Source organism: Notolepis coatsorum, assembly GCF_963971535.1.
Source record: "Notolepis coatsorum genome assembly, chromosome: 5".
NCBI lineage: Eukaryota > Metazoa > Chordata > Actinopteri > Aulopiformes > Paralepididae > Notolepis > Notolepis coatsorum.
In genome coordinates this window covers 126,153,589-126,165,893 of record NC_140169.1, presented here as the reverse complement: position 1 = coordinate 126,165,893, position 12,305 = coordinate 126,153,589, and the positions used below count along the sequence as shown (strand labels likewise).

The 12,305-nt window shown below is 42.0% G+C and overlaps 1 protein-coding gene across 1 annotated transcript in view; it reads right to left on the bottom strand.

The window, feature by feature from the left end:
- The window catches only part of LOC311227982 (gamma-aminobutyric acid receptor subunit rho-1-like), a 45,560-nt gene extending 33,739 nt beyond the window's left edge, over positions 1-11,821 (bottom strand). Inside the window, exon 1 of the mRNA XM_084313866.1 lies at positions 11,634-11,821. Coding sequence (XP_084169992.1) covers positions 11,634-11,818 — 185 coding nt within the window. The 5' untranslated portion in view covers positions 11,819-11,821. The remainder of the gene's footprint in view (positions 1-11,633) is intronic.
- Between the last annotated feature and the right edge of the window lie 484 nt (positions 11,822-12,305).

Below are 12,305 nucleotides of genomic sequence, written 5' to 3'. Positions count from 1 at the left end.
TGAAATGTTGAAGAGGAGATGTTGCAGTTGTTGCACATAAATGAAGCACTTTTTTTGAAAAGTATACTACTTTTGCAATGTAGTTAAAGGGGATCTTATAAATGGCCTTTTTCAGTGTTTAGCATTGTTTCCTAGCTATGTGGACTTATATTAATATGATCTATGTCTCTAATTCTCATATTGGCGCATTCTTCCAATTCTCCTCTCACAATATTCACCCTCACTGAACTGAGTCATCTGAAAATGTGCTGATTTGTGATGTCAGAGAGACACTGCTGCATGATAATCAGCTGAGTTTCCACACAGTTCCCACAGTGGTTGGAGCCCAGGCTCAAAACGTGTTTTTGAGTACTTGATTAGAAATACAAAACAATGAATTAAAAAAAAGAATATTACAGAGGTGTTCCATAAACCCACAGGAATTGTGTAAAAGTGCCCAAATAGTGAAATAAATAGTAAAATAGTTCCCCTTTAAATAAAAGTTGTGAAAATGTGGTTGCGTCAAGTGTACATATATTCATAGCACGGGGAGGCGCCGTGGCAGTCCGGCCCCTGGCCCCTTGGGTTTCTGACAATGTGGCCCCCTGAACAATTTAGTTGAATAGCCCTGGCCTAGGCTAACCGACCATGTCCGCTTCCATTCATTGTGCTAAGCTAGGCTAACGTACAGCCAGATAGCTTTCTACTGAACGCACAGAGAGAAAACTGGTATCTATCTTATTGTCTCTCTCTGGAGAAGACGATAGGCTAATTTCTCAAAATGTTGGCATGTTCTTTTAACATTTTATAGGTCTTGAATTTGCTGGGAAAGTCTGCGACACTGCAGCGGATCCATGTCTACGCCTCGTCGCCTCATAGTCCTTCTGCCCTGCTTGGTTTTCCATTGTACCGTGTCTGTTCCAATTCTCCTGTGTAGAGAGTTGGACAATGTTCCACTTGTGTTCCACTGTCAAACATCTCTGAGTCTGACCAAAGAGGAAGTAAACTAACCGGTGCTACCTATACTGGTATTATTTTCCCTTAACATTTATTGAACAAATAATATTATGTTATTGTCCCCGCCATATTGCTTAGTCTCTTTTATAAATAAGAACCGAAAATGAGTTGAAAAGTTAAATAATGAAATTTCACATTGTCTGTGCAGCCTTGTTTATTCACTGTGTCCATAGAAATGACAATGGAGGCGATCAGGTGGCGTAGCGGAGTCTGCGCTCGTCACCAATGCAAGAGGCTGCGGTCTCGACTCCCGTAGTCAGCATTGCCTCTGGCTTGGGCTGATCGCTATACTAACCCGTTTGGCTGGGTTAGGGGGAGGGAAGTCACGGTTGGGGATCTGGCGTTGTGGACAGCCTACAGGTCAGGTCTGGGTGCTTGCTCAGTGGAGGCAGGACTTGATGGAGGCAGCGTGCCCTCCCACGCGTTACACTTCACCAATGAGAGTCCTCGCTGCCAGGTGAAAAAAGAGGCACTGGCTGTCGCCACGCGTATCGGAGGAAGCGTGCGGATGACTTCAGGTTTCCCTTGTACCGACCAGTTGGAGAACATGCGCACAACAAACAGGTAGGGGAGGGGGGGAATTGGCACAACGACTAAAATTGGGACGGGGAGAAAACCGCCCTGAGATCCACTCCGCCACATCCTTGGACTCTTTTAACTCATTCAGCGTCAATCACGGGAAAAGTCGGGTTAACTCGCCAACCGTTCAGCGTCAATCACGAGAAAAGTCGGGTTTTAATCGTTATTACTTTTATTAGCTATATCCATTCATTTACATCCATCCAGCCTGATGTTATCATTGGGAATGGGTCTGAGCTCGCAAAAGGGCAAATACCACCGCCTACGCCTTCCAGCCGGTATTGCACTCTATTAGAAATGGTGTAGTTTCTTTTCTGGGCTGATCTGAGCCGTGCGGGCAGGGTTTAAATACTCCGGCAGGACTAGCGTTTACAACGTTACATCTGAGATGCTGCCCCCCCCCTTTATAATGCTGGGCAATGTGGGACGGACCTCCACGAGCAGTATTTGGAATGGCGATCAGATAATTGGATTATTTCAGAGACCAGGTAAGGACTCTATATATAAAATCTTGCGTTGATCTGATATTTCTTTCTACGGCGATCGAAGCTGTCTGTGTGTGTGTGGCTGTTTACCGTTGGGTGCAGGAGGTGGGGTGGGGAAAGCGCCGCGCTATGAGGGCCATTTCATGTATGCACGAGGAAGGATAATAATGATAATCTAGCGTTGATTTCAGGAAGATTCGATAATCAGGCGAAAAATTACAACGTGTTTAGTGTATTCCACTAAAACGCTATTATCGCGTCTTTTCCTGGGATTACTAAGAATCACCAAAACTATACTCATATTCAAAACGGTATAAAACGCAAATGTACGGATGAAAAAATAATTGTTTTGTGCATGTTGACTGGAAGCAACTCACTGACAATCGACGGGTGTATTAGACCCATAGCTATAATATAAGATATATTTTAAGCACTCACAAATCTCGCAGTCTCCCCATTGATTAAAGCGATGGCATTCTAGCGCCCCCTGGCTCATTAAGCGATGGCGCTGGATGAGTTAAGACAGTCCAGAAAACCCACCTGTTCATGAAGGTCTAAGGCCTCTAGTCGTCTCCCTGTCATCTCCCTGTTTTATAATAATAATAATAATAATAATAATAATAGATTCAATTTGTACCGCACTTTATATTCGCGAGAATCTCAGAGTGCTACAGGAGATATAGACAAAAAGTTAAATGAATAAAACAATTAAAATGAATAAAAACAATTAAAATGACTAACAACCGATGAAATGGAAGAACATAAGAGTAAAATAAAATAATAATAAAATGAATAGAAGTAAAAATAAAAGTAAAAGACAAATTCAGGCAAAAGCCTTGTTAAAATGAAATGTTTTTAGGCCCCTTTTAAAAGCCTCGACGGATTGTGGTGCTCTCAGGTGGATGGGGAGAGCATTCCAAAGTCTGGGTGCGGCAGAGCAGAAGGCTCGATCGCCCATGGTGTGCAGCTTAGTCCTGGGGGCTTTGAGGAGGTAGGCTGTGCCGGAGCGGAGGGAGCGTGAGGAGGACTGGGGGGTGAGGAGTTCCTTGAAATAGGCAGGGGCACCACCGTGTACACACTGGTGAGTGAGGAGGGAGACCTTGAACTCAATCCTGTGTTCCACGGGGAGCCAGTGAAGGGATCTGAGTGACCAGCTATATAATAGCCGTGGCAAGTTGTTATTGTTTTATTCCATATTAATAACCGGATCAAGATCCCCGACCGGCTCTGCAGATCTACCCTCGTCTGTGCAATCGCGAACATGCAATACCGGCCAGATCCTCTTAGGGGCGCCATCGCTCCACTGCAGTATACCATGTGGGCGAATGGAAAAAAATAATTTACCTTCCAATGGCGTTTCATATGACCCTGATCCCGAACCAACAGCATGCACTGTTGATTACGTTTCGAATCGCAGATTTCACCATGGAATAAGGGGATTTATCATCAACCAATTGACATATCGATCTACCAGATGCCGATCGATAACGGGGAAATGCTGTAGGGTATCCCACGGGCTGACGGTAAGACCTTATTCACCTAAATTACAGCCGGATCAGACATTGTTGTGAGACGCAAGCATTCGATCAGTGAATGTGGCTAGTTACACGGACACTGTATTGGTAATCAATAATACTAAACGCCGTCCCCCGCCGCCCCCCTTTCATCCATACATGCTTTGGGAGAGCCTGGATCATATGCAGTTTGTGTTATTTCTTTAGCATATATAAAACGGAAATGCTGTTGAATATAACGTTAGTAGCCTTTAGCTCCATAACTAGCTTTCCAGAAAATATATGAGACGAAATCTGCGATAAAGCTTATATTCACGGCGCTATAAAATGACAACCTATTGATGGATTTTTTTTCTTTAAGCCATTTTGAAGGGACAGTTTATGAACTCAAGTGACAATGAGAATGAACAGATAGCAATACTATAAAGTATAGATATAGCTCAACAAACAGGGTCACGTCTGTTTACATTCCCCGGTCCTCTCTAGCCACTAATTAGACTAAGCCCAGTGGTCGCCAAAGTGTTAATAGAACCTTTTGTTGATTTTTATCTAGTTTTAGCTCCACACATTTTATGTTCTTTTACTCTTTTACTAGTTTTAGCCCTTCTTATTTCATGTTCTTTTACTCTTTTACTAGTTTTAGCTCTTGACATTTCATGTTCTTTTTACTCTTTTACTAGTTTTAGTCCTACTTATTTTATGTTCTTTTTTATTTACTCTCTAACTAGTTTTTATGTTCTTCTACACTGTAGCGCCTTGAGATTTGTTCCACAAATATAAAGCGCCCCTACAAATTGAATATTATTATTATTATCTCCATCCTCTTTATGATAATTAGCTGGTGCAGCCACAGAACACTTTAGCTGCCAGCTCATTCTTCTGAGATTGTCATGGTTCCTGCCAGGCAGTGCTCCCTTCCTCTCTCTCTATCTCTCTTTCCCCTTCTCCCGCTCTCATTATGGTCAAGTAGGTGCAGGTGTGGTGTTCAGCGTGGCAGTTGATCTGACGTCTGTAGGCATATTACATTACTTACTGTCATGCACTTGTCCTAATAAACTAACCTACACTGTAGCACTCAACACTTTGATGAACATTGTTGCTCAGCTGATAGAGTTGTGCCCTTCCTGATGGCTTGTCGTACAGAACATGTAAGTCGCTTTGGATAAAAGCGTCAGCTAAATGACTAAATGTAAATGTAAATGTACATCAGGGATATAACCCCTCCCAAGATGTGGAGAAGCTGTCAGATCGTGAACTCTTGTTACCAGTTAGTCGTGTTACTTTGCTCTTATTCACTATTCTGATGCTTCTAGTTGTTCTTTGACCGTGTCTAACTCTGTACTCTCGTCCTCTCTCCTCAGCCTGCTCGGCGAAGACCTGGAGACACTGGCTGGCTCACAAGGAACTGCTCTGATACCTGCCCGGCTGACTATCCCTGTCCCTGCTCTGATTGACATCTGTCTGACTCTGTTGTCCCCGCACACCCCCTGGACAATATGAGTATCACCCCTGTGTATCGACCCCTGCCTGGACATTGACAATTTTTTTTTTTTTTTTTTTTTTGATTTTTTCCCCCCTCCATTTTCCTCCGATTTTCTCCCATCCCAATGTTAGTCGTATGCCAATTCCCAATCCCCTTCCTGGTCGCTGCGCACTTACCCCCCACAGTCAGATCATCTGGGAGAGTGGAGGCTATCACGTGCTTCCTCCGACACACGTCCAGCCAATCAACCGCTTCTTTTCACCTGGCAGCGCGGATCCTCCCTGAGAGGGCGTAGCGTGTGGAAGGATCACACTATCCCACTCAGGTCCTATCCGCGCTTAGCAGGCGCCCCGACCAAACTGTAGGAGTCGCTGTTTACAACAACCCGGACCCACCCCGCCAGCTTCTCCCACCCTCTAATACAGCCAATTGTATTAGTGTGAACGGCCAGCCAAGCTGGTGACAACCCCGGAGCTGTGAGCTGGATTCGAACAGGCGAATCCAGCTCACAGCTCCGGGGTTGGTGACGAACGCAATCTCCGCTACGCCACCTAACCGCCCTGGACATTGACCATTCTATTAAATATACCCATATTGGGTTTTATCCAGACCTGTCTGTCGTTTCTCTTTGTCTGCCTATTGGGTTCCAAACACAACCGTGATAGAGATGCGCAGAGGAGCATTTTAATTGTTCCTTTGTGTCAGATTGCTTCAACTTCAACTTCGAACTTCAAATTACTTTATTTTCCTTACAGAACTTCATTTGTGCAGTGGTTAAAGGGCAAACACAGGGAACAAACTTAACTTTTTGACTTACCAGCCATTTGGCTGGTAGATTTTAAAAACTACCAGCCAGGTAGAATTTTTACCAGCCAAAAATTATAAATAGCTTTTTAGTATATCGCCATGTGTTATTATTACTATAATACACTCATATGCTATTTTCAATTAATATCATAAACAACATAAGGAATATTAGCATAATTTTGAGTGGACTGAAGGAATGAGTCAGTGTTAAGTTTTAAATGCAAATCATTTATTGAAACATAGAAGTGGGGTCGGGACACATCATATTATGTTATGATGAATTGAAAATGGGGGACCCTGATGTAAACAAGACGAGTCTTTCTCTGGTCTGCATCCCCTTAACAATTGTATGTATTGAGCTGTACTGTACTGTACCCATTCTGCAATCTGTTAATAAACTTTTTAATCAATCAATCAATCAATCACACACACTTTCAACTCACCACCCCTGCATCATATTGTAGTCTAGTCTGTCTTCAAACTTCCACTCCTCTCGAAACTTTTTTATATTTGAATATCAACATTATCTGCCCATCCTCAGTAATCCTCAGTTTACTATAATATACTCCTGACTGACTTCATTGTCTTTCCAAACGCACGCAAACTCCCCCCCCCCCATTTCCCTTTCCTCAGTCCACACTGTTCTCTATGGCTCTGCTCTGCCTCTGATAACGTAACGTTCATTTCGGGCGATGTGGGCATAAAGGAATGGCGACGGTGCAAAGCATGTTAGATGCACTTGACCCGTTGTGAGAAAAAAGTTGAAGTCTGTTGAAGTCCGAACATTTAAATCTCTCCGGTCATAATGTCCGGTGAAAATAATTCCCTCTAAGCACAATTTGATTATTTGAATTGTATTAAAATAGGCTAAAATTAAATAGCCAATGCGATGAACAAAACAATCATTACATTTGTTTCATCGTTGCTTCACCAAGCAGGAATGACAACGATCTTGTCAGCGGGAGCTTGGTGCTGGATTTTGCGAGAAGCATCCAGCTGCAGAGCCACAGAACCTACCAGCGGTGCCCGCACGGTGCAGTACTCTAATTCAGCCATTGGCAATTCAGCTGTTGGGTGGGGGGCGCTGCTGAGCGGTCCCCAGACCGGAGCTGAAAACACTGCTGCTCTGTGGCTCTGCAGCTGCATGCTTCTCGCAAAATCCAGCACCAAGCTCCCGCTGATGCAGTGGATTTTGTTAGCCACCAGGTGGCGGGCAGATCTTAATTTCTAGTCGCCAAACATTAAGGTCGCTTTCACACAGGGGCTGTTTGGTCCGGACTATCGGACCAGAAGTCGATAGTCCGGTTTTTCGGGTTTGTGTGAATGCGCAGTCGAACCCGGTCCGCGGACCAAACACGCGAACTCGGTCCTCCAAAAAACATAGGTCTCGGTTCGCCTTCATCGGACCAAACGCGGCCCAAACGTAGTCAGTCAGGCATCTTGGGTAGAAAGAACACTGCAGCTTATTGTTATTATTATTAATACCGCGCGCAGCACACTGCATCTATCTATCTATCTATCTATATATCTAACTGTGCATCTTGGGTAGAACAAGGAAGAAGAAAAAAACACGGCTTATTATTACCATGGCGCGGCATTACAAGCACACTGTGTAAACATGTCTCATGGACAGACTTGGGTGATCCGCTGATCTGGAGTCAGACATGGCTCGCAGTCCACACACACAGACACACACACGCGCGCACACACACGGGCTCGCAGCCACACACACATTTCCACTCTCTATCAATGCCACGCCTCTGCTACTATCACTGCTACGCAGTTTGTGTATTTCCGCATTTCACTTCCTGAAGGGGAGGGATTTCCACTCCCCATTGTGTCCAATAGACGAGCGCCCTTTTCGACCGCGTGACATTGTTCAGAAAGTTCGGTGCGCTTGACAAATTGCTATGTGAGCGCAGGCGAAGCAAATGAAGAATGCAACAATGTTGCAACTTCACCACCAGAACCGCACCGAGTCCACCAAAACTATATGTGAAAGCGACCTAAATCTACAAGCCATTGGCGAATGGCGTGTGCTTATTTTGTTCCCTGGGCAAACATACAGTCACATAGATACTCACAAAACACCAGCTTCAGTAAAAAATAATAGTAATACAGGTGATATGTGTCCATCAGGTGGTCCAAAGTCCTTGGGGGGGGGGGGGGGGGGGGGGCAGTCCGGCCTCCACCAGACCTAGGTGTTCAGCAGTCTGATGGAGGTTGGCACGAAGCTACCTACTGTAAGCCCCTTTTGTTCAGTGTTGAAGCTCTGTATCGACGGCCTGAGGGCATTCGTTTGTAATGGGTGTGAAGGGTGTGTGTGTTGTCCTCAACTATTTTAGAGGCCTTCTTAATTGTCCGTTTCTTGTGGATGCTGCTGAGTGGCTCCTGGTCCTTCCTAATGATGACCGGAAGCTTCCTCATATTCCTGAGGAAGAACAGTCGCTGTTGGCAGAGTGGATATTCTCTGCGTTGGTCTTGAAGGTGAGCTTGTGGTCGATGGTGGTGCCAAGGTATTTGTACTCCTCAACGCTCTCTATTGTCTGGCCATTTATCTCCAGAGCCGGGGAGAGTTGTGTGGGGCTTGGGGGTTATCCAGCCTTGTTGTTTTGGGCTAGGTATGTTACACTTTCCCACCATATTGTCATCTCTACAATCAAAATTATTGATTTATAGGGGTGATAGATGTACCGATTATGTAGGCCTGCAGGCTGAAGGCTCGGAGAGTGGTGGGAATCAACAGTGTAACATTGCAACAGTAATTCAACATTGTTTTATATATTGTTTCAGTATATTTGAAAGGGTAATTAATAGGGGGATGGTTGATTTAAAATAATTATTTATAAAATAATGTAAAATAAAAGAAAATGAAAGAAAAGAAAAACAAATCATAAAATAGTCATCTCTAAAAAACACAGATATTTACATTTAAGTGTATATTTAAAAACACAAATCACATTTAATTATATTGAGATCTTGTCATTTTGCATTCCAATCAGATAGCCCCCTCCAAAGCCATGCCAATGGCAATAAATCAAATAGCACATTAACACACTCAGATTACAGGTTACGTAATCTGGGTAAGTGTTTTTTCTAACCACGCAGTGTCACCTTTTGTCACCATGAATGTAACAAAACCCTTTATTACTGCAGGCAGCACACGCCAGGCACAACCACCTGCTTGCTGGGTCAGAGACGATGCAGGACAGCCATGAAACACATTCATCACAAAGCTTTTGAGATTACAATACTGTTATCATACTAACATGGCATACTGTACATTTATCAAAATGTAGGCCTATACACAGTGTGGTCTACAGCACATGAATCAGCAGCAAAATACCGACAGGACAGCACCAACAATCTGTTCATTGTTCCATTTTGTTTTACTGAGGAGGGAATTAGAGACCTACAGTACATCCGAGACGGAGACAAGACCAAGATAAATGGGGTCAGAGACTGAGATTAAGCCATAATGACCTCCATCTCTCGAGACCAAGACAGGTCTTGATTTACAACAGTGGCTGCTTAACAAACACATACAGTATATATGAACATATTCCATTCGATGAGATTCTCTGTGATTTCTACAGAATTCTGAATAATTAATCAGCCGCAGAGCTGAGAGTAATACCACCATTCCATTTGTGATCTATTTCACTCTCTGCACTATCTGCTTTCTCATTGATGAAAATGTTTTGTCCAAGTAGGACTGTGACTATTGTCAACATAGTCTATGAATTTTTTTTATGTTTTAATTGATTTAATCCAATATACGAGTATACAGAGATATTGTACATTTCAGCAGTAGCTAGCTACTGATATTATTAATAATTTATTAAATTAAGGGCATTGAATGAGCATGCATAAAGTCTTTGCCCATTCATTTCTAGGAATGTCAATATGTATTTGCTACATTTAGCCAGTTAATCACCCTGTTTGTTGTATGGAACTGCTGGCTGTGCTTTCATGGAAATTCAAATGGAACTGTGCACCAACACCATTACTGTCACCACCCTTCCACTGTTCAGTCCCAATATAATCCCTAAATCAGAATAAATAGCATTACATCATCATAAAACTGGCCCGTGCCATAGGAGTGTCAAAATCCTCTGTGTCAAAATCCTCCTGCTTACAGCAAACCAATGTGCCAACTGTCATTTTGGCTAATTGCTCATTCACTCCATGATCTGAGAAAACATACCTGGATGGTGTTTACTCTCATCTTTGGACCAAACTCGAGATAGAACTTTAAATAGTCAAACATGCATTTTTCTTATGAGCCAACCCTCGAATGAAAAATAGTAATCGAGACATGTTTTCATTCTCTATGAGCTCTTGATTAGAGGACTAACTGTAGAAAATAGTAAATATGAGTTTTTAATTGTATTCACTATATTTTGTGGCAAAGGTTTGTTTACGTTGGTAATGTTTCTAAATACTGCACTGGAGTAAAACACATCTACTGCTGGTATATCCTGATTTACAATTAATCAAGAAAGTTCCAAATATATTTTTTCCCATCTACAGGACAAACTATTCATGCCTATGTGAAATATTGATAACTAAATTAAAATCACGGATTGGGCCTTAAATTATTTTTGAAGGACATTTGAATACACTAAATATAATATAATAATATTGATTTAAGGTGTCCATTGAAGACCTACCCTAACCTTTAAAAAATCAAACATTCAACACACAGGAAAACATGTTGAAACATTCAACACGAAAACATGTTGAAACATTCAACACGAAAACATGTTGAAACATTCAACATACAGGAAAACATGTTGAAACATTCAACACACAGGAGGACACCATGCATTACATGCAACAGTTTTGCACACATTCATTCAGTTTGTTATTGAGTGTAAATTTGTTTGTCAAAACTAAATGAATGTGTTCAAATCTGTTTTGAGTTTTGGGATGTGTGTTGTGTGATGGTGATTTGTTATATTGTTTACACTGCTTTTTTTTTTACTACCTGTACCTCCCCTCCCCCTCCCCCATGCTGCTATGATGCATGCATTTCCCCAAGGGGATCAATAAAGGAATATCTTATCTTATCTTAAATGTGCAAAATAAATCAGCATTGTTTTTTTAGTTTTTTTTTTGTGAAGTGCCCCTTCTGTCACTGCAATTTGGTTGGGCTATGTGAGTAATTCATTAGTAGCTATTACAGTCATGGGTATTGTAATTGTATTTGTGCTTGTTTAATAGTTTTTGTCATGATTGGATTTTAGGTAAGTCAGGTTTGATTGATTGATTGAAAACTGTATTAACAGATTGCAGAATGGGTACAATACAGTACAGCTCAATACAAGTTCTGCTAAGAGGATGAAGACCAGAAAAAGACTTTCGCCTTGTTTACATAATGGTCATCCATTTTCAATTCATCAAAACATTTAGAGACATACAAATATACAGTACTACTATGTAAGAAAGAGATAACAGCATAAAAATAGAAAACAAAAGGAGAAGAAAATTTACACTAGAGGGGGAGCTGGGTTGAAGGTATTGGTATAATCGTATAGGCTAATCAAATAATTTATATATGACATATCGAACCAGTTGCCCACAAATGAGCTCAACACCAGAACTTCCAGAGGACGTGTCCATGTCTCCAGCACGATTGCATAGAGCTATCAAAGAAACGACTGCCAACGATTTAACAAAAACATATATATATTTTGGCAGCCAATTTTAAAACAGTTCTGAATATGGTAACTCATAAAACGAAAATGGTATAATATTTGATCTAACCTGATTTGGCTGAGCGTGCGTCCTCTTGGAAGTGACCTCCCAGATGTTCCGAAGATCCACAGAAGAAGTGTAAACAATACAACATCCGTGTGCATTGTGTCCAAAGTGAAAGCCCAGCGCCCTCTCCAAAAGTAAAACCGTCTACATCGAAAACTTTTTGCGCGTAACTGGCATATTCCTGACATGATTCGTGCCAAACATTGTGAGATACCGTAGGCTACTACATGTGGTAGACCACATCCCACGGTATTTAATCTCACAGTAGAGCAAGCAATTTCGTTTAAACCTATAAATCCTCCCACGTCAGAAGGCTCGGCTTTTCTCCCCGTCGGCAGCCTATAGGCTATATGAATATAGACACGTTTTCGGGCTGCAAAGAGGGGATTCGTCCACTTACCACGTGCACAATGGGTGAAAGATTAGCATGTACACTAAGGCATTTGTGTTGTTGTTTTGTTTTTAGATATAGCATATACCGTAGGTCCACTGTATAAGTGACTGCACGAGACTTCTCTAGATTTAGGCTGCTATCAACAATTGTATGAACAGGTTTGCTAATTAGATTATTTTGTTCCTTTTAAAAACTGTATTTATTTATTATTTTATTATATATATAATATATATATATGGTAAACGTGATGCTTCCCTAATGTTAATTTTGTACATCAATGT